At 49.3% G+C, this 21894-nt stretch overlaps 1 protein-coding gene across 2 annotated transcripts; it reads left to right on the top strand.

The window, feature by feature from the left end:
* The first annotated feature begins 67 nt into the window (after window positions 1–67).
* NEU1 (neuraminidase 1) lies at window positions 68–3867 on the top strand. 2 transcript variants are annotated; one of them, XM_003831547.5, is made up of 6 exons: window positions 68–455; window positions 882–1074; window positions 1623–1885; window positions 2449–2631; window positions 2806–3028; window positions 3125–3867. In XM_003831547.5, exons 1-6 carry the CDS (start codon window positions 297–299, stop codon window positions 3349–3351), a joined length of 1248 nt encoding a protein of 415 aa, XP_003831595.1. In that variant the 5' UTR covers window positions 68–296; the 3' UTR covers window positions 3352–3867. The 2 variants fall into 2 exon arrangements, with proteins under 2 accessions (XP_003831595.1, XP_063461313.1); XM_063605243.1 differs by having other exon boundaries at window positions 157–455; window positions 2806–3867.
* The last annotated feature ends 18027 nt before the right edge of the window (window positions 3868–21894 follow it).

Below are 21894 nucleotides of genomic sequence, written 5' to 3'. Positions count from 1 at the left end.
AAAAGCCCAATAAGGATGGTGCCAGTCCCTTCTTCACCCCAGCCAGTCCGCTTCCCGTTCGGGTCACGCGCTCCGGGCCTCCAAGAGGGCCAATCGGAAGGGCAAGCTTCGAGATGCTGCGTGATCACGTGGGAGGAGATGAGCTACTTGAAGACCAATTAGAGTCCGGGAAGCGCGGCGGGGCCTCCAGACCGGGGCGGGCTTAAGGGTGACATCTGCGCTTTAAAGGGTCTGGGTCAGCTGACTCCCGACTCTGTGGAGTCTAGCTGCCAGGGTCGCGGGAGCTGCGGGGAGAGATGACTGGGGAGCGACCCAGCACGGCGCTTCCGGACAGACGCTGGGGGCCGCGGATTCTGGGCTTCTGGGGAGGCTGTAGGGTTTGGGTGTTTGCCGCGATCTTCCTGCTGCTGTCTCTGGCAGCCTCCTGGTCCAAGGCTGAGAACGACTTCGGTCTGGTGAGTCACCCTTTGCATAGCCCCATCCCCGACCCGCGCAGGTGATCGAAACCTAGTGTCTCCCGGAACGCGGGCGGCTGAGCCGACTTTCCGCGACAGGACCCTTTTCTTTCTCCCAGACCCCGTTTCCTCCGACCGCTCCCAGCCCCTCTCCCTCTCCGGGTCCCCGTCTTCCTCCTCATTCGAGCCCCTTCCTCTTTTGGGGTCCCCTTCCCTCCCTGAAGGCTCCTTCTCCTTTCGTAGACCCTCCCCTGCTCCGAGCCTCCAGCTTCGCTCCAAACTCCCCTTCGTGTTCCTCTTTCTTGTTCTGGGACCCCATCCCCTACTCGGGATCCCCATTAGATCCTCCCTCTCCCATCGGAACGTGGGTTCCTAAAACCCCCAAGACAAGTTTGTCTTTGTTGACCCTTCCTCCTCCCATGACAGGTGCAGCCGCTGGTGACCATGGAGCAACTGCTGTGGGTGAGCGGGAGACAGATCGGCTCAGTGGACACCTTCCGCATCCCGCTCATCACAGCTACTCCGCGGGGCACTCTTCTCGCCTTTGCTGAGGCGAGGAAAATGTCCTCATCCGATGAGGGGGCCAAGTTCATCGCCCTGCGGAGGTCCATGGACCAGGGTATAAAGATGTCTGGGTGAAAGAGCCGGTGCTAGGTTGGATGGGTGGGCAGCCCAATGAGCCCAAGGGCCCTGAGGATAGGGGAACTTAGAGGGTTGGTTGCCTGAGTCCCTGAGGGGTAGGGGGAACCTGAGAAGGGCAAGTGTCTAGGACAGTGATCTGGAAATTGGGATCACCAAGAAGTTGGACATTCACTTAGCAAACATTTATTGGGTACTATATACCTATACCAGGCACTATTTTAGGTTTCATGAATATAGCCACGAACAAAACAGATCAAAAATCTCTGCCCTCAGGATTTAAATTGTACTGGAAGGAGACAGACAAGCATAATAAACAAGTAAACTTTTTTGTCTGTTGCAAGGTGATAAATGCAATGGAGAAAAATAAAACAGGACAAGAGGTATAGATAGTGCAAGTGTTGGATTGCACCCTGGGACCATCGGAAGGCCTGAGGTCCCTAGCAGAAGGTGGGAAATTAACGGGAAGTGGTAGAAAGGGTACCTGCAGAGTGCTCACTCTGGGTTTCTTCCTCCAATTTTTTTCAGGCAGCACATGGTCTCCTACAGCGTTCATTATCAACGATGGGGATGTCCCCGATGGGCTGAACCTTGGGGCAGTAGTGAGCGATGTTGAGACAGGAGTAGTATTTCTTTTCTACTCCCTTTGTGCTCACAAGGCCGGCTGCCAGGTGGCCTCTACCATGTTGGTATGGAGCAAGGATGATGGTGTTTCCTGGAGCACACCCCGGAATCTCTCCCTGGATATTGGCACTGAAGTGTTTGCCCCTGGACCGGGCTCTGGTATTCAGGTCTCTGTCCTAGGAGATAGGTGGAGGGGGCTGCCTTGTGGAGAGTCTGAGGGATACCCCCAAATGGACTCCTTTCCAAGGGGAAGATTCTCTGAAGTCAGATTTTCTGGCTTGGGTGGGATTCCTTGAAAGACAGGGCATCCTGGTAGGAACACATTATCAGGAGAAGAGGGAACTCTGCCATTGGCTTCCCATTTGGCATTGTCAACAGGACTGTGTTAGTCCATGCAATACCCTCATGCAAAGTAGAAAAAGGCACTGCCTCTTTGGACAGACACAAGCCTGTGCCAGGGTGCACAGTTTGGCGAGTGAGCACAGGCTGGGTTTAAGCTCTCATGCACCCTGTGGCTGGGCCCCTGGTGCACATGTCCAGCTGTACACCCTGGGAGAGCTTCTTAATTCAAACAGGGTGTGTATTTATGGGATCTGACTGGAACCCTCAGTGAGCAAGGGCTGAACTCAAGGGGACCATACATGTGATTGCATTTGGGAAGTGGTGGGTTCTCTGTCCCTGCCTCTGAGCCCCTAGAGTCTCCTGTGACACCCAGTTCCCTTTCCCACAGAAACAGCGGGAGCCACGGAAGGGCCGCCTCATCGTGTGTGGCCATGGGACGCTGGAGCGAGACGGAGTCTTCTGTCTCCTCAGCGATGATCATGGTGCCTCCTGGCGCTACGGAAGTGGAGTCAGCGGCATCCCCTACGGTCAGCCCAAGCAGGAAAATGATTTCAATCCTGATGAATGCCAGGTCAGGAGTCCATGAGATGTTCCCTACCCATTTGACCCTCCCTGCCCTCCAGAACATCATTTCACGCACAGACCCAGGGTCTGACTGCTCAACTCAGGGCCACACACCCTTGCTCCCCTCAGGGACAGGGCATTTTCCCTGTTCCCTCCCTGAGGTCCTGTCCTCTCCCCTCAGCCCTATGAGCTCCCAGATGGCTCAGTCGTCATCAATGCCCGAAACCAGAACAACTACCACTGCCACTGCCGAATTGTCCTCCGCAGCTATGATGCCTGTGATACACTAAGGCCCCGTGATGTGACCTTCGACCCTGAGCTCGTGGACCCTGTGGTAGCTGCAGGAGCTGTAGTCACCAGCTCCGGCATTGTCTTCTTCTCCAACCCAGCACATCCAGAGTTCCGTGAGTGCCTCATGGGTGGGGTCAGCAGGGAGAGCCCTGTGTCTAGACAAGGCCTGGGCAGAGACCCTCTCTCCCTGACTCTCCTGCTCTCCCCAGGAGTGAACCTGACCCTGCGATGGAGCTTCAGCAATGGTACCTCATGGCGGAAAGAGACAGTCCAGCTATGGCCAGGCCCCAGTGGCTATTCATCCCTGGCAACCCTGGAGGGCAGCATGGATGGAGAGGAGCAGGCCCCCCAGCTCTACGTCCTGTATGAGAAAGGCCGGAACCACTACACAGAGAGCATCTCCGTGGCCAAAATCAGTGTCTATGGGACACTCTGAGCTGTGCCACTGCCACAGGGGTATTCTGCCTTCAGGACTCTGCCTTCAGGAACACGGGTCTGTAGAGGGTCTGCTGGAGACGACTGAAAGACAGTTCCATCTTCCTTTAGACTCCAGCCTTGGCAAAATCACCTTCCCTTTACCAGGGAAATCACTTCCTTTAGGACTGAAAGCTAGGCGTCCTCTCCCACAAAAAAGTCCTGCCCTCATCTGAGAATACTGTCTTTCCATATGGCTAAGTGTGGCCCCACCACCCTCTCTGCCCTCCCGGGACATTGATTGGTCCTGTCTTGGGCAGGGCTAGTGAGCTGTAGAATTGAATCAATGTGAACTCAGGGAACTGGGGAAGGCTGAGCCTCCTCTTTGGTGTTGTGGTAAGATAACCGACAGGGCTGGTGAAAGTCCCCAGATGGCAGGATATTTGGTTTCAGAGTAAGGACTAGGTGCACCACCATGACTGACTATCAATCAAAATGTTTGTAACTTAAAATTTTTAATGAAGGATAATGAATATTTGTAGAGTCTCTATGGTTCTGTCAATGCACATCTTCGTGTCTGTTTTCCTCATGTATCCTTGTGAGCCTGGGTGAGTTCTGGGGAGAGACCTGATGTGCGTACTGCCTGTGAAAATCTGACTTTGGCAAATCAAATCCTCTTTTCCTTTTGACATGCCCTCTTTTTTTGTTGTTGCTTTTTTTGAGACAGGGCTCGCTCTGTCACCCAGGCTGGAGTGCAGTTGCACAATCACGGCTCACTGAAGCCTCAACCTCCTGGGCTCAAGTGATCCTCACGTCTCAGCCTCCAGAGTAGTTGGGACTACAGGTCAGTGACACCATGCCTGGTTAATTTTTTTTATTTTTATTTTCAGTAGAGACAAGGTTGCGCTATGTTGCCCAGGCTGGTATGGAACTCCTGTGCTTAAGCAATCCTCATGCCTCAGCTTCCCAAAGTGCTGAGGTTACAGCTATGAGCCACCACACCCAGCCTACATTCCTTCTTATCACAGAGAAACAGGTTGATCTTCACAGGTGTAATGAGTATGAAGGGAGTGCCATAAGATTTTTTTTTTTTTTTAATTTTATTTTATTTTTTTTTTGAGATGGAGTCTTGCTCTGGCACCCAGGCTAGAGTGCAGTGGTGCGATCTCGGCTCACTGCAACCTCTGCCTCCCAGGTTCAAGCGATTCTTCTGCCTCAGCTTCCCGAATAGCTGGGATTACAGGTGCCCACCACCACACCCGGCTAATTTTTGTATTTTTAGTAGAGACGGAGTTTCACCATCTTGGCCAGGCTGGTCTCAAACTCCTGGCCTCAGGTGATCCGCCCGCCTCGGCCTCCCAAAGCGTTGTGATTACAAGCATGAGCCATGGTGCCGGCGGGCTGATTTTTTTAATTTTTAGTAGAGACAAAGTCTCACTATATTGCCTAGGCTGGTCTCAAACTGCTGAGCTCAAGCAATCCGCCGGCCATGTTCTCTCAAAGTGCTGGGATTACAGGCTTGAGCCACTGCACCCAGCCTGTAAGGTATTTTAAAATCCACACTTGGCCAAGCGTGGTGGCTCACACATATAATCCCAGCACTTTGGGAGGCCAAGGTGGGCGGATCACAAGGTCAGGAGTTCGAGACCAGCCTGGCCAATATGGTGAAATCCCATCTCTACTAAAAGTACAAAAACTAGCCAGGCGTGTTGGCTTACACCTATAGTCCCAGCTACTCAGGTGGCTGAGGCAGGAGAATCACTTGAACCAGGAGGCGGAGTTTGCAGTGAGCTGAGATCACAGCACTGCACACCAGCCTCGGCAACAGAGTGAGACTCCGTCTGAAAAAAAAAAATCCACGCTGTTTTATATTTCTAACATGGGGTAGGATACTATCCTCCATGAAATAGGGTGCAAGTGTGTGAAATGCAGATGGGAATCCTGTCCCAGCTAGCCTGACAGAGAAGTGAGCACTTCCTATGGCAAATTATGTAAGAAAATATTCCCCAGGCAGATGCTTATGAAAAGAATCTGTTCAGCCTGCAGGTAAATGGGAGAGCCCTTGCTTTCCTCCGTGTGGAAGGAAAATGCAGTGCCTATATGAGATGTTAAGAAAGTTAAAGAGGCCGGGCGCAGTGGCTCACGCCTGTAATCCCAGCACTTTGGGAGGCCAAGGCGGGTGGATCACGAGGTCAGGAGATCGAGACCACCCTGGCTAACACAGTGAAACCCCTGTCTCTACTAAAAATACAAAAAATTAGCTGGGCGTGGTAGCGGGTGCCTGTAGTCCCAGCTACTCGGGAGGCTGAGGCAGGAGAATGGCGTGAACCCAGCAGACGGAGCTTGCAGTGAATTGAGATTGCGCCACTGCACTCCAGCCTGGGCAAAGGAGCAAGACTCTGTCTCAAAAAAAAAAAAAAAGACAAAAGGCCGGGTGTGGTGGCTTACACCTGTAATCCCATCACTTTGGGAGGCCAAGGTGGGTGGATCACGAGGTCAGGAGTTTGAGACCAGCCTGGCCATCATGGTGAAACCCTGTCTCTACTAAAAATACAAAAACTAGCCAGGCATGGTGGCAGGTGCCTGTAATCCCAGCTACTCGGGAGGCTGAGGCAGGAGAATTGCTCGAACTTGAGAGATGGAGGTTGCAGTGAGCCGAGACCACACCACTGCACTCCAGCCTGGGTAACAGAGCAAGACTCCGTCTCAAAAAAAAAAAAGTTAAAGGCTGTGGGCTGAGGGCCACATTCATTTGCAGTTAGAGGTTTGTTTCACTTTCAACTGCTTCTCTAAGAAATGTTGGGATAATTTATTCTATCTGATGGTAGCAGTAGAATAATCCCAGTATATGTCAAGGCATAGTATAATTTTGTTATATTTTATCCAGAATTTGTGATCAGTAATGTAATATTTAATTTTTTTATTTAGAGACATTGTAAAAACACATAAAAGTAGAGAAAAGAGTTTAATGAACCCCATGTACCCAACGTCCAGTTCCAACAGTTATCAAGATGTTGCCACATTTGCTTCTGTTCCTTTTTTCTTTTCCTTTCTTTTGCTGAAGTATTTTAAAGCAAATCCCAGACCTCATGACATTCCATGACATTCTCCCCTACATTATTAAGTGTGCGTCTCATTCTTTTTTTTTTTTTTTGGAGATGGAGTCTCGCTCTGTTGCCCAGGCTGGAGTGCAGTGGCGCGATCTCAGCTCACTGCAACCTCTGCCTCCTGGGTTCATGCCACTCTCCTGCCTCAGCCTCCCGAGTAGCTGGGACTACAGGCGCCCGCCACCACGCCCGGCTAATTTTTTTGTATTTTTTTTTTAGTAGAGACGGGGTTTCACCTTGTTAGCCAGGATGGTCTCAATCTCCTGACCTCGTGATCCGCCCACCTCGGCATCCCAAAGTGCTGGGATTACAGGCGTGAGCCACTGCGCCCGGCCACATCTCATTCTTTAAAATGAACTTTTGGCTGGGCGCACTGGCTCTTGCCTATAATCCCAGCACTTTGGGAGGCCGAGGTAGATGGAACACCTGAGGTCAGGAGTTCAAGACCAGCCTGGCCAAAATGGCAAAACCCTGTGTCTACCTAAAAAATAAATAAATAAATAAATAAAATAAAATTGCTGGGCCTGGTGGCAGAAACCCCGTCTCTACTAAAAATACAAAAATTCGCTGGGCATGGTGGCAGGCACCTGTATTCCCAGCTACTCAGGAGGATGAGGCAGGAGAATTGCATGAGTCCAGGAGGCAGAGGTTGCAGTGAGCCGAGATGGTGCCACTGCACTCCAGCTTGGACACAGAGCAAGACTCCATTTCAAAATAAATAAATAAATAAATAAAAATAATAAAATGAATGTTTGGTTATATAACCACAATGCCAATACAGACCCAAAAAATTAATAACTCTGTGTCATCATCTAATACCGTCATTATCCAAATTACATCAAATATCTCAAAAGTATTTATAGATGATTTGTTTGAATCAGGATCCAAAAAGAATCTACACATTGGGTTTACTTCTTCTTTTTGTAGAGAGAGGGTCTCACTGTTGTCCAGGCTGGTCTCTAACTCCTGGGCTCACACATTCCCTCCTGCCTTAGCCAAGTAGCTAGGATTACAGGCTTGTGCCACCACACTTGGCTCACATTGCATTTTGATGTCTCTTAAATCGCTTAATCTACAGTAGTCCACCTCCTCTTCCCTTTTTTGTTCTTTTTTTTAAATGCCATCTATGCAGAAACAGGGTTATTTGTCCTGTAGAATGTCCCACTCTCTGGATTTGTCAGTTTGCTTTGTCAGTGTCATTTAATTTCTTCCTCCATCCCTTATATTTTAGTTATCAAACCGCTGAAGGTCTGATTGGATTCACATTCCATTTTGAAGGAGTAAGAGTCCTTCTTGAGTGCTTCCTACTGTACCTGCACTGTCTGCTTGTCCCTCTCTGACTCAAGCTGTGATTGAGCAGTGGGTTCAGATAGCTATAGCCTGACCTCTCTCGTAAGTTTCCCCGTCAACCTCTCAACTGACAGTTTGATCCACAGATGAGTTTTGTCTGATTCAGTTATTTTATGAGGGGTTGCACAAAGGTGATTTTAAAATTATCTTATTTCTTTTTCATTTATTAGTTGGAATTCCTCAGTAAAAAGCTCATCAGCTGGGCATGGTGGCTCAAACCTGTAATCCTAGCACTTTGGGAGGCCGAGGTAGGCAGATCATCTGAGCTCAGGAGTTCAAGACCAGCCTGGCGAACATGGCAAAACCTCATCTCTACTAAAAAATACAAAAATTAGGACAGGTGCAGTGGCTCATGCCTGTAATCCCAGCACTTTGGGAGGCCAAGGTGGGTGGATCACCTGAGGTCAGGAGTTTGACACCAGCCTAGCCAACATGGTGAAACCCTGTCTCTACTAAAAATACAAAAAATTAGCCGGGCGTGGTGGCGGACGCCTGTAATCCCAGCTACTAGGAAGGCTGTGGCAGGATAATCCCTTGAACCCAGGAGGCAGAAGGTTGCAGTGAGCCGAGATGGCGCCATTGCACTCCAGCCTGGGCGACAGAGCAAGACTCCATCTCAAAAAACAAACAAACAAACAAACAAACAAAAAACAAAAATTAGCCGGGCATGGTGGCACATGCCTGTAGTCCCAGCTACTCGGGAGGCTGAGGCACAAGAATCACTTGAGCCAGGGAGGTGGAGGTTGCAGGGAGCTGAGATCACACCACTGCACTCCAGCCTGGGGGACACAGCAAGACTTTGTCTCAAAAAAATAAAAGTTCTTCAAGGCTATTTGGTTACCCTGATTACCCTGAAACATGGTTTATATAGGAAAGGCAAGATAAATGCTTAACTTGCCCCTTTAATTAGTGGATTTGAGAGTAAACTGATGTAATACTTTCCTTGGTCAATAAACCACATTGTTACTTCATGAGACACACATACAGAGGGCCTGTCGGAAGCAGGGATAGAGCAATATAGGTAATGTGGTTGTAGGGTTTGCCTTTGTAATGCAGATCACTAAACAGAGGTGAAGCAAGGAAGAATGGAGTGCAGCATCTGCAGCAATTGGGATGCCAGCTGCATGTCTAACACCACTACAAACTGCGGCCAGGCACGGTGGCTCCCGCCTGTAATCTCAGTACTTTGGGAGGCTGAGGTGGGAGGATCGCCTGAGGCCAGGAGTTTGAGATCAGCCTGGGCAACATAGTCAGACCCCATCTCCACAAAAAATAAAACTAACTGGGCATGGTGGTGCATGCCTATAGTCCAAACTACTCAGGAGGCTGAGGCAGGAGGACCACTTGAGCCCAGGATTTCAAGGCTGCGTAAGCAATGATTGTGCCCCAATCTGGGTAACAGAGTGAGACTCTGTCTCTAAATAAATAAATAAAGCACATCTTACAAAGTTTTGCTGACAATTTTATTTATCAGAAATAGTGGGCCGGGCACGGTGGCTCAAGCCTGTAATCCCAGCACTTTGGGAGGCCGAGGCGGGCGGATCACGAGGTCAGGAGATCGAGACCATCCTGGCTAATACGGTGAAACCCCGTCTCTACTAAAAATACAAAAAAATTAGTCAGGCGTGGTGGTGGGCACCTGTAGTCCCAGCTACTCAGGAGGCTGAGGCAGGAGAATGGCGTGAACCCAGGAGGCAGAGCTTGCAGTGAGCCAAAATCACGCCACTGCACTCCAGCCTGGGCAACAGAGCGAGACTCCGTCTCAAAAAAAAAAAAAAAAAAAAAGAAATAGTGGAAGACAAAAAGGAAAGGACACTATGAATGTCTGACCCATGAACTACTACCTGTTAGAAACAGAAGTGCTGGGAGGCTTGAGAGACAGACACTACCTTCCTGGCTAGGTGTGGTGGCTCAGATCTGTAATGCTAGCACTTCGGGAGACCAAGGCAGGATGATCAAATCAAAGGGCATCCTGGGCAACATGGCAATACCCCATGTCTAAAAAATTTAAAAATTAGCCAGGCATGGTAACGCACACCTATAGTCCTAGCTACATGGGAGGATGGCTTGATCTCTTTGACCCCAGGAGTTCGAGGCAGTAGTGAGCTATGATTGCACCACTGCACACCAACCTAGGTGACAGAGTGAGACCTCATCTCCAAAAAACCAAACCAAAACAAAAAACCTTCAAGAAAGAAAAAAAGCTTGACCTTCCCTCCCTCACTCTTTACAGACCCATGGAATCTGAAGCTCTGGTGTTGGAGCCACCAGGCATTAACAAGCCTTCTGGGTGATTCGTAATACGTTTAAGTTTGAAAACCAGGGTCAGAACTTTTAAACAAGTGCAAGTGTCCAGCTAAAATGAATTATATGTACGTCAAAGTTGCAGAAATAGTTAAAGAACCTTTTTTTTCCAGCTTTTTTTTTCTTTTAATACACAGGGAAGGGTCAGGTGCAGTGGCTCACGCCTGTAATCCCAGCACTTTGGGAGGCCGAGGTGGGCGGATCACGAGGTCAGGGGTTCTAGACCAGCCTGGCCAACATGGTAAAACCCCATCTCTACTAAAAATACAAAAATATTAACCGTATGTGGTGGTACACGCCTGTAGTCCCAGCTACTCGGGAGCCTAAGGCAGGAGACTCACTTGAACCTGGGAGGCAGAGGTTGCAGTGAGCCGAGATTATGCCACTGCCCTCCAGCCTTGGCGACAGAGCAAGACTTCAACTTAAAAAAAAAAAAAAAATACACAGGAAAGATTGGGACAAGTGGCAGGAGACTGAAAGGGGAAAGAGCTTGTTTGTACTAATGGGACAAACTGGGCCGACTCTGGGCACACTGCTTATGAGTTAGCTCTACTCTGTGAGGAAATTTTTTTTTTTTTTTTTGAGACGGAGTCTCGCTCTGTTGCCCAGGCTGGAGTGCAGTGGCGCAATCTTGGCTCCCCACAACCTCTGCCTCGCTAGTTCAAGCAATTCCCCTGCCTCAGCCTCCTAAGTAGCTAGGATTACAGGCGCCTGCCACCACGCCTGGCTAATTTTTTGGTATTTTTAGTAGAGACCGGGTTTCACCATTTTGGCCAGACTGGTCTCGAACTCCTGACCTCAGGCAATACGCCTGCCTCGGCCTCCCAAAGTGCCGGGATTACAGGTGTGAGCCACCCCACCCGGCCAAGGAAATATTTAAAAAATAAAATAAAATAAGTTATTTAAAAATTGGGGCAAGTTGGCTGGGCACGGTGGCTCACGCCTGTAATCCTAGCACTTTGGGAGGCTGAGGAAGGGGGATCATTTGAGGTCAGGAGTTCGAGACCAGTCTGGCCAACATGGTGAAACACTGTCTCTACTAAAAATTCAAAAAATTAACCAGGCGTTGTGGCAGGCACCTACAATCCCAGCTACTCGGGAGACTAAGGCAGAATCGCTTGAACCTGGGAGACGGAGATTGCAGTGAGTTGAAAATCATGCCACTGCACTCCAGCCTGGGCTATGGAGCGAGACTCTGCCTCAAAAAAAAAAAAAAATCGGGGTAAGTGTTATCAATCTAAAATATAATAATTTAAAAGCTCAGAATCTAGGCCAGGCGCTGTGGCTCACACCTATAATCCCAGCACTTTGGGAGGCAGAGGCAGGCGGATCACCTGAAGTCAGGAGTTCAAGACCATCCTGGTCAACATGGCGAAACCCCGTCTCTACTAAAAATACAAAAATTAGCTGGGTGTTGTGGGTCGCGCCTGTAGTCCCAGCTATTCAGGAGACTGAGGAAGGAGAATCGCTTGAACCCGGGAGCGAGAGGTTACAGTGAGCCAAGATCATACCATTGCATTCCAGTCTGGAAGACAGAGCGAGACTGTCTTAAACAAACGAACAAAAGCTGAGAATCTAGTGTTGTTGCCTTTGTTTTACAGATGGAGTCTTGCCATGTTGCCCAGGTTAGATTCAGACTGAAGTTCAAGGGATGCTCCTGCCTCAGCCTCCTAGAGTAGATAGAGTTGGGACTGCAGGCACATACCACCGTACCAGGCTTAGAATCTAGTTTAAAGAGTTTATCCAACTGCAAATGTTGAGGAAGTGGCCCGCCTAGAGCTGAAGATTCCAAAGAATATTAGTCTATGTTCTAAAAGTGTAGAAGTTTGGAATCGCTTATATAAACAGAAAGTTTATGGAAACTTGGAATTTCAACATTGTTCTGTGTCCAGAATTGGTGGGTTCTTGGTCTCATTGCTTTAAAGAATGAAGCCGCAGACTCTCACGGGGAGTGTTACAGTTCTTAAATGCGGCGCCTCTGGAGTTGTTTGTTCCTCCCGGTGGGTTCATGCTCTCGCTAGCGTCAGGAGTGAAGCTGCATACCCTTGCGGTGAGTGTTACAGCTCATAAAAGTAGCGTGGACCCAAAGAGCAAGCAGCAGCAAAATTTATTGCAAAGACAGAAATAACAAACCTTCCACGGTGTGGAAGATGACCAAAGCGGGCTGTCACTACTCGCTCAGGCAGCCTGCTTTTATTCCCTTATCTGGCCCCACCCACATCCTGCTGATTGGTCCATTTTACAGAGAGCTGATTGGTCCATTTTGACAGGGTGCTGATTGGTGCGTTTACAATCCCTGAGCTAGACACAAAAGTTCTCCATGTCCCCACTAGATTAGCTAGATACAGTGTCGATTGGTGCATTTACAAACCCTGAGCTAGACACAGGATGCTGATTGGTATATTTACAAACCTTGAGCTAGATACAGAGTGCCGATTGGTGTATTTACAATCCCTTAGTTAGACATAAAGGTTCTCCAAGTCCCCACCACACTCAGGAGCCCAGCTGGCTTCACCCAGTGGATCCCGCACTGGGGCCGCAGGTGGAGCTGCTTGCCAGTCCTGCCCCATGTGCCTGCACTCCTCAGCCCTTGGGAGGTTGATGGGACTGGGGGCCGTGGAGCAGGGGGTGGCGCTCGTCGGGGAGGCTCTGCAGCACAGGAGCCCACGGCGGGGATGGGGCTCAGGCATGGCGGGCTGCAGGTCCTGAGTCCTGTCCTGTGGTGAGGCAGCTAAGGCCCCGTGAGAAATCGAGCACAGCAGCTGCTGGCCTAGATGCTAAACCCCTCACTGCCTGGGGCTTGTGGGCCAGCCTGCCGCTCCAAGAGCGGGGCAGCCGAGCCCACGCCCACCCGGAACTTGCGCTGGCCCACAAGCGCTGCGTGCAGCCCCGGTTCCCGCCCGCGCCTCTCCCTCCACACCTCCCTGCAAGCCGAGGGAGCCGGCTCCGGCCTCGGCCAGCCCAGAGAAGGCTCCCACGGTGCAGTGGCGGGCTGAAGGGCTCCTCAAGCGCGGCCAGAATGGGCGCCAAGGCCAAGGAGGCGCCGAGAGCCAGCAAGGGCTGCGAGGGCTGTCAACTCTCAGTTCTATGGTAAGGCTTATTGCGTAGTTACAATGATCTGATTAGTCAATTTTTTTTTTCTTTTTTGGGGGGTGGGGGAAGGTGTTTTTTACATTCCACACTGAAGATGCAATAGTCATGGGGTCTTGGGTGCCATCTGGTCTGAGTCAGGTACAGGACAATAAAGGAGGCAGTTAATCTACAACAAAGATCAGTGATTGGAAAGGAGGTCTCATTACAGAACAAGAGCAATGAGGAGGAGAGTCTGTAAGAAGCAGAATTGCAAACATGCTACATGACTCGGTCTCCAAGGCTTAACTTCCATCTTGGCATAAACTTAGAGTCCTGAAGTTTTGTTTTCTTTTTACAGTGGACTTTGCACATCATTGCCTGGTGAGTGCCCGCTGGATCAGCAGCCAAATTCTAGCATGAAACCCTTTCCCCAACATCCCCTTTCACCTTGCATGGCCCTCCTTCCCTTCACACATTGATCCCCGCTCCCAGCCCCTTTGCTTAGGATCAAACCAGCTCAAGCTCTCTCTGTCTTCTCAGCTGTCCCTTAAATAAGGGAAAGAGACAGTAACAATGAACACTGACCTGAACAGCAAATACCAGGGACCAGGGACCATGGATACTTTTTTGCTAATGTAATCCTTCCAACCAAAAGTCATGACAAGGAGGGAATAGGAAAAAGTATTTTTTTTTTTTTTTTTTTTTTGAGACAGGGTCTTACTCTGTCACCCAGGCTGGAGTGCAGTAACATGATCACAGCTCACTGCAACCTTGACCACCTGGGTTCAAGCAATCTTCCCACCTCAGCCTCCTGAGTAGCTGGGACTACAGGCACTTGCCACCAAGCCCAGCTAATATTTTCATTTTTGTAGAAACAGGGTCCCACTATGTTGCCCATGCTGGTCTTAAACTCCTGGGTTCAAGTGATCCTTGACCACCCCACCCGCTCGGCCTCCCAAAGTGCTAGAGTTACAGGCCTGCCCACCCATAGCCATCTAATAATTTTTGCCCAAGAAAGGATTGGGAAGGAAGATCAAAGCAATGGCTTGGACATCTTTCCAACAACAACAACAACAACAACAAAACCACAACAGACTCAAATTACCATAGTAGAAGTATAGGTCTTCCTTTTCCTAATACTCTGGGATTTTTTTTTTTTTTTTTTTTTTTTTTTTTTTTGAGACAGAGTCTTGCTCTGTTGCCCAGGCAGGCTGGAGTGCAGTGGTGTGATCTCAACTCACTGCAACCTCCGTGTCCCAGGTTCAAGTGATTCTCCTGCCTCAGCCTCCTGAGTATTTGGGATTATAGGTGCCCACCACCACACCTGGCTAATTTTTTGTATTTTTAGTAGAGATGGGTTTTCACCATGTTGACCAGGCTGGTCTCTACTAAAAATACAAAAATTAGCTGTGTGTGGTGGCATGCCCCTGTAGTCTCAGCTACTCGGGAGGCTGAGGCAGAAGAATCGCTTGAACCTGGGAGGCAGAGGTTGCAGTAAGCCGAGATCATGCCACTGCACTCCAGCCTGGTGACACAGTGAGACTCTGTCTCAAAAAAAAAAAAAAAAGAGGCCGGGCACGGTGGCTCATGTCTGTAATCCCAGCATTTTGGGAGGCCAAGGCAGGCGAATCACCTGAGGTCAGGAGTTCAAGACCAGCCTCACCAACATGGAGAAACCCAGTCTCTACTAAAAATACAAAATTAGGCTGGGCACAGTGGCTCACGCCACCCAGCACTTTGGGGAGGCCAAGGCAGGCGGATCACCTGAGGTCAGGAGTTCGAGACCAGCCTGGCCAACATGGTGAAACCCCCGTCTCTACTAAAAATACAAAAATTAGCCAGGCTTGGTAGTGCGTGCCTGTAATGCCAGCTACTGAGGAGGCTGAGGCAGGAGAATCGCTTGAACCCAAGAGGGGAAGGCTGAAGTGAGCCGAGATCACGCCACTGCACTCCAGCCTCGGCAACAAGAGCGAGACTCTGTCTCAAAAAAAAAAAAAGCTGGCCAGAGGCGGTAATTACATGCCTGTAATCCCAGTCCCAGTACTTTGGAAGGCCAAGACGGGCAGATCATTTGAGCCCAGGAGTTTGAGACCAGCCTGGGCAACATGGCAAGACCTCATCTCTACAAAAAATTTAAAAATTAGTTGGGGCAGTGGCCCACACCTGTAGTTTCAGCTACATGGGAAGCTGAGGTGAGAGGATCACTTGAGCCCAGGAGGTAGAGGCTGTAGTGCACCAAGACCGCACCACTGCCCTCAAACCTGGGCGACAGGGCAAGACCTTCTCTCAAAAACAAACAAACAAGAAACCCACAGCACATTAGGTCAAATACTTTTATAAAAAATTTTTTTAGGCCGGGCACGGTGGCTCACGCCTGTAATCCCAGCACTTTGGGAGGCCAAGGCAGGCGGATCACAAGGTCAGGAGATCCAGACCATCCTGGCTAACACGGTGAAACACTGTCTCTACTAAAAATACAAAATATTAGCCGGGCGTGGTGGCGGAAGCCTGTAGTCCCAGCTACTTGGGAAGCTGAAGCAGGAGAATGGAGTGAACCCGGAAGGCAGAGCTTGCAGTGAGCTGAGATGATGCCACTGCACTCCAGCCTGGGAAACAGAGCAAGACTCTGTCTGAAGAAAAAAAAAATTAGAGTGAAAAAATAAAAAGGTTGATGAGTTTGTGTTTCACGAAAAACTCTCCAAACTCCCAAACTGTTTTAAACTTTTTCCTCCTCTACTCTCTCTCTCTCTCCCCCCAGCTCCACTCACACACACACTTTTTTTTTTTTTTTTTTTGAGAGAGAGTCTCGCTCTGTCACCCAGGCTAGAGTGCAGTGGCATGATCTCGGCTCACTGCAACCTCCGACTCCCAGATTCAAGTAATTCTCCTGCCTCAGATTCTCAAGAGTAGCTGGGATTACAGGTGTTCAACACACACCCGGCTAATTTTTGTATTTTTAGTAGCGATGGGGTTTCTCCATGTTTGAGGCCAGGCTGGTCTCAAACTCCTGACCTCAGGTGATCCACCTGCCTCCGCCTCCCAAAGTGCTGGGATTACAGGCGTGAGCCACTGTGCTCAACAACACACTTCTTTTAAAGACAGGGTCTCACTCTGTCACCCAGCCTGGAGTGCAGTAGTGCAATCATAGCTCACTTCAGCCTTGACCTCCCAGGCTCAAGCAATCCTCCCACCTCAGCCCCGCGAGTGGTTGGAACCACAGGTGTGTGCCACCACACCTGCTAATTTTTGTATTTTTTGAAGACACGAGGTCTCGCCATGTTGCCCAGGCTGGTCTTGAACTCCTGGGCTCAAGCAATCCACCAACCTCGGCCTTCCAAAGTGCTGGGACTACAGGTGTGAGCCATGGTAACTGGCCTGAATATTAAGTGCTATTAGGGAATTAAATTTACTTTTCTCAGGTATAATAGTATTGTGAATATGCAGATGAACATCCTTATTTTTTGGAGATGCATACTCAAATACAAAGGGATAAAATGTCATAATCTCTTTAATATACTTTGAAATGATCCTACCAAATATAAGTACATACAGATGCTAATATCATTGTTTTTGCCAATTTTCTTTTTTCTTCCTTTTAGATACAGGGTCTTGGTCTGTCGCACAGGCTGGAGAGCAGTGAGTGGAACAATCATGGCTCTGTAGCCTCGACCTTCTGGGCTCAAGTGATCCTTCCATCTCAGCCTCCCAAGTAGCTGGAACTACAGGTGCTTGGGAGTACACCTAATTTTTTAATTTTGTAGAGAAGTGGTCTCCGCCCAGGCTGGCCTCAAACTCCTGCACTCCAGTAATCCTCCTGCCTTGGCCTCCCAAAGTACTGGGATTACAGACATTAGCCACCACGCCCAACCAAAACTTTTAAAAGTTTTTTTTTTTTGTTTTATAACAGTTCCTCTGCCTCTTTTAGAGGCAATCAACCCAGTGTGGAGCACAGGTATTCCCTGGGTGGCACTAGGAGATGGGACTTGCTCCCTGTTTCAAGGTGGTACCAGCTAATGCTGCAAGGCCCTTTGAAGAAGGCTCCCCCTTCCCAGTTTATTATCTGCCATCAGTAAATAACTGGGGATTATCAGCTGACATCTTTATCTTCACTACATTCTTTAGAATTTAAGACAGGCAACAGCCAGCCTAGAATGTGACCCACTTCCACCTGAGGTTCACCTGACTGGAGGCAATAAAGTTTAACATTTCAAGAGTCAGCAGGTACTTTAACCCTTAGGATAATTTGTTTCTTTATATAGTCTTTGGAAAATAACACAAGAATTAAAAAATAAAAAACAAAAAACAGCCAGGCTTGGTGGCTCAGGAGGCAGAGGCTGCAGTGAGCCAAGATGGCTCCAGTGCACTCCAGCCTGGACAACACAGTGAGACCCTGTCCACCCCACTCCCCCCAAAAAAAAGTCATGGGAAAGTAGAATGCTAATGAAAAGAAAGTACTACAATCAACAAACTAACAGATGGGCCTGAGATGCTAAAAACCAGGTACCCCTGTACGCCATTGGGCAGCAGAGCTCATGATGGCTCTGTGGCTGTTCTGGCTGCAGGTAACAAATCCATGTAACAAACAAAGTAGGCTGGGTGCAGTGGCTCACACCTGTAATCCCAGCACTTTGGGAGGCCGAGGCAGGCGAATCACAAGGTCAGGAGTTCAAGACCAACCTGACCAACACGGTGAAACCTTGTCTCTACTAAAAATACAAAAATTAGCCAGACGTGGTGCCACCACCTGTAATCCCAGCTACTCAGGAGGCTGAGTCAGGAGCATCGCTTGAACCTGGGAGGCGTAGGTTGCAGTGAGCTGAGATCATGCCAGTGCACTCCAGCCTGGGCAACAGAGCAAGACTCCCGTCTCAAAAACAAAAACAAAGCAGCTCTGGAGTTGGAGTATCTCATTCCATCCTTCATGTTTCAAAACTTCCTTTTCATATCACCTCTGATTTCTCTGCTCCACATTATGGATTATTTCTCCCTCCAACTCACTAATTCTTCATTTAGTTGGTGTGCTGTTTATCTTGTTTATTGTGTATCTTTTTTGTTTTTTTTTGGTTTTTATTTTTAGAGATGGTGTCTTGCAATATTACCCAGGCTGGTCTCGAACTCCTGGGCTCAGGTGATCCTCCCACCTTGGCCTCCCAAAGTGCTGGGATTACAGGCATGAGTCACCATACCCAGCCCCCAAGCTATGTTTTTAAGATACTAAGAAATATTTCAGACATGCAAAAATAAGAAATGAGAGGCCAGGCACATTACATATGTTTACATACTACCAGTATGTAAACATATATTAATGTTACATACAACTAATATGTAAACATTACGTACCACTAGTTGTTGGTTTTGTTTTTTTTGAGACAGAGTCTCATGCTTTTGCCCAGGCTGGAGTGCAGGGGTTCAATCTTGGCTCACTGCAACCTCCACCTCCTGGGTTCAAGCAATTCTCATGCCTCAGCCATCAGAGTATCTGGGATTACAGGTGTGCACCACCACGCTTGGCTAATTTTTGTATTTTTAGTAGAGACAGGGTTTCGCCATGTTGACCAGGTTGGTCTCAAACTCCTGGCCTCAAGTGATCCACCTGCTTCGGCCTCCCAAAGTGCTGGAATTACAGGCATGAGACACTGCACCCAGCCCCAAAAGTTTTTAAGGTTATTTCTGGGCTCTAGAATTTCCTCACAACCCAAAAGATGCAAATTTCATCCATGAGTTCTGTTGGTGCAGGTTTGGGTGCACCCCACAAAGCCTGCGGCTGTGACTCTGGCCAATGGGTAGAAATTTTACTCCTCGAACACTGACAAAAGAGCGCCAAGCAGCTCCTGGGTTTCTGTAGCATGGCTGAAGCAGAGTGGAAATGGGGTTTCACCATGTTGGCCAGGCTGGTCCCAAACCCCTGACCTCAGGTGTAGAAGATGAGGTCAGAAAGTTGACAGAGCTAGACTGGGAGGACCTTGTTGGGTGGCCCTTGTAAGATGGAGACTTTTACTCTGAGTGAAATGGCAGCTGTTACAGGATCTTCAGAAGAGGGGAGACATGACCTGACTCCTGATTTGGAAGGAAACTTCTGGCTGCTGTGTGGAGAGAGCCTGTAACGGGCAAAAGTGGAAGCCAGGAGACCAGGTAGGAGACAGTTGCAGTTGTCTAGGTGAGAGCCAATGGTGGCTCCCACCAGGATGGAGTAGCAGTAAAGGTGTGAGACACAGATCCTCGTGTCATTTCTAAGATAGAGACAGTATGATTTGCTGACAAATTAGATGTAGCATGTGAGAACAGGAGAGCAGTCAGGCAGATTCCAAGGGTCTAGCCTAAGCAACTGGCAGGTAGAGGTGTCACCTGGAGGGCCAGCACACTGGCCAGTGGGTAAGGATTCCAAGGATTCTTGTCTCCCATTTCTGTGGGGAGACAGGCTGAGGCCAAGCCTTAGGAGGCTCACTGCCTACAGTAGCTGAAGTAGCAGGCTAGCCACTATTAGAGTAACTGCCAGCTGGGGAGTTCAGCCTGGGAGGATGGGAAGGAGGACTGTTTATTACTGAAGTTGCTCCACTCCTGGTATGGAAATGGGGCCTAAAGAAATGAGGAAAATAGGCCGGCGGTGGCTCACGCCTGTAATCCCAGCACTTTGGGAGGCCAAGGCGGGTGGATCACGAGGTCAGGAGATCGAGACCATCCTGGCTAACACGGTGAAACCCCGTCTCTACTAAATATACAAAAAATTAGCCGGGTGTAGTGGTGGGCGCCTGTATTCCCAGCTAATCGGGAGGCTGAGGCAGGAGAATGGCGTGAACCCGGGAGGCGGAGCTTGCAGTGAGCCGAGATCGTGTCACTGCACTCCAGCCTGGGCGACAGAGCGAGACTCCGTCTCAAAAAAAAAAAAAAAAGAAATGAGGAAAATAGCATTTTGGGGTTGAGGTCTTTCAGCATCACCACTGTGTGAGAAAAGAAGTTCACGTGACCATCTTACCATGGCTGTAGCTCAGTCTTATACCCCAAACCTGGGATTAGCACCCACCACACAGGGGAGGACTTGAACCATACAAAGGGCAGGGGAATGCAGAAGAGACCCTTGGGGACAAGAAATGAAACCAACAAAGCTGAGTATGGTGGCATATGCCTGTTGCCCCAGCTACTGAGGAAGCTGAGGCTGGAGGATCACTTCAGCCCAGGAGTTCAAGTCAGACCTGGGCAACAGAGCATGACTCTACCTCTTCATTTATTTATTTAGAGACAAGGCTCACTCTGTTGCCCAGATTGGAGTGCAGTGGCACAATCATGGCTCACTGCAGCCTCAACTTCCAGGGCTCAAGCAATTCTCCCATCTCAGCCTCCCAAGTAGCTGAACCACGGCATGCCATCACACCCGGCTGATTTTTAAAATTTTTTGTAGGAACTGGATTTCACTGTGTTGCCCAGGCAGACTGGTCTCAAACTCCTGGGTTCAAGAGATCTGCCCACCATGGCCTCCCACAGCGCTGGGGTTGCAGGTGTGAGCCACCGCACTATGCTTCTTTTTTGTTAGAGATGGGATAGGCCGGGCTTGGTGGCTCAAGCTTGTAATCTCAGCATTTGGGGAGGCCAAAGCAGGTAGATCATTTGATTTCAGGAGTAAGACACCAGTCAGGCAATATAGTGAAACCTTCACTGTATAAAAAATTTAAAAATTAGCTGGGCATGGCTGGGCGCGGTGGCTCACCTGTAATCCCAGCACTTTGGGAGGCCGAGGCAGGTAGATCATGAGGTCAGGAGATCGAGACCATCCTGGCTAACACGGTGAAACCTCGTCTCTACCTAAAATACAAAAAAATTAGCCAGGCGTGGTGGCCGGCACCTGTAGTTCCCGCTACTCGGGAGGCTGAGGCAGGAGAATGGCGTGAACCTGAGAGGCAGAGCTTGCAGTGAGCCAAGATCGCGCCACTGCACTCCAGCCTGGGTGACAGAGCAAGACTCCGTCTCAAAAAAAAAAAAAAAGGTCAGGTACGGTGGCTCACGCCTGTAATCCCAGCACTTTGGGAGGCCAAGGCAGGTGGATCACGAGGTCAGGAGATCGAAACCATCCTGGCTAACACGGTGAAACCCCATCTTTACTAAAAATACAAAAAATTAGCTGGGCGTGGTGGTGGGTGCCTGTAGTCCCAGCTACTCGGGAGGCTGAGGCAGGAGAATGGCATGAACCCGGGAGGTGGAGCTTGCAGTGAGCCGAGATTGCACCACTGCACTCCAACTTGGGCGACAAAGCAAGATTCTCTTTCAAAAAAAAAAAAAAATTAGCTGGGCATGATGGAGCACCTGTAGTTCCAGCTACTTCAGAGGCTGAGAGGTGGGAGGATCACTTGAGCCCAGGAGGTCAAGGCTGTAGTGAGCTGTAATCTTGCCACTGTACTCGAGCCTGGGCAACAGTGACACCCTGTCTCAAAAAAAAGAGAGGGTAGGCCCGGTGCGGTGGCTCACACCTGTAATCCCAACACTTTGGGAGGTGGGTGAATCACCTGGAGTCGGGAGTTTGAGACCAGCCTGGCCAACATGGTGAAACCTTATCTCTACTACTGAAGAAAAAAAAAAAAAAAGAGGGTGGGTAGGAACTCTGTTATCTATTTACAAACGAGGAAATTGTTATGGGAATCACTGAGGAACTTAGCCAAAGTTAACCTAGCAGTAAGTGTTCAGTCTGGCTCCTGAATCTTTTTGAAACAGTCTCACTCTGTCGCCCAGGCTGGAGTGCAGTG

The sequence above is a fragment of the Pan paniscus genome, chromosome 5 (genome assembly GCF_029289425.2).
Source record: "Pan paniscus chromosome 5, NHGRI_mPanPan1-v2.0_pri, whole genome shotgun sequence".
Taxonomy (NCBI): domain Eukaryota; kingdom Metazoa; phylum Chordata; class Mammalia; order Primates; family Hominidae; genus Pan; species Pan paniscus.
Note: the sequence above shows the minus strand (reverse complement) of the source record. Positions and strands in the feature narration are given on the sequence as shown.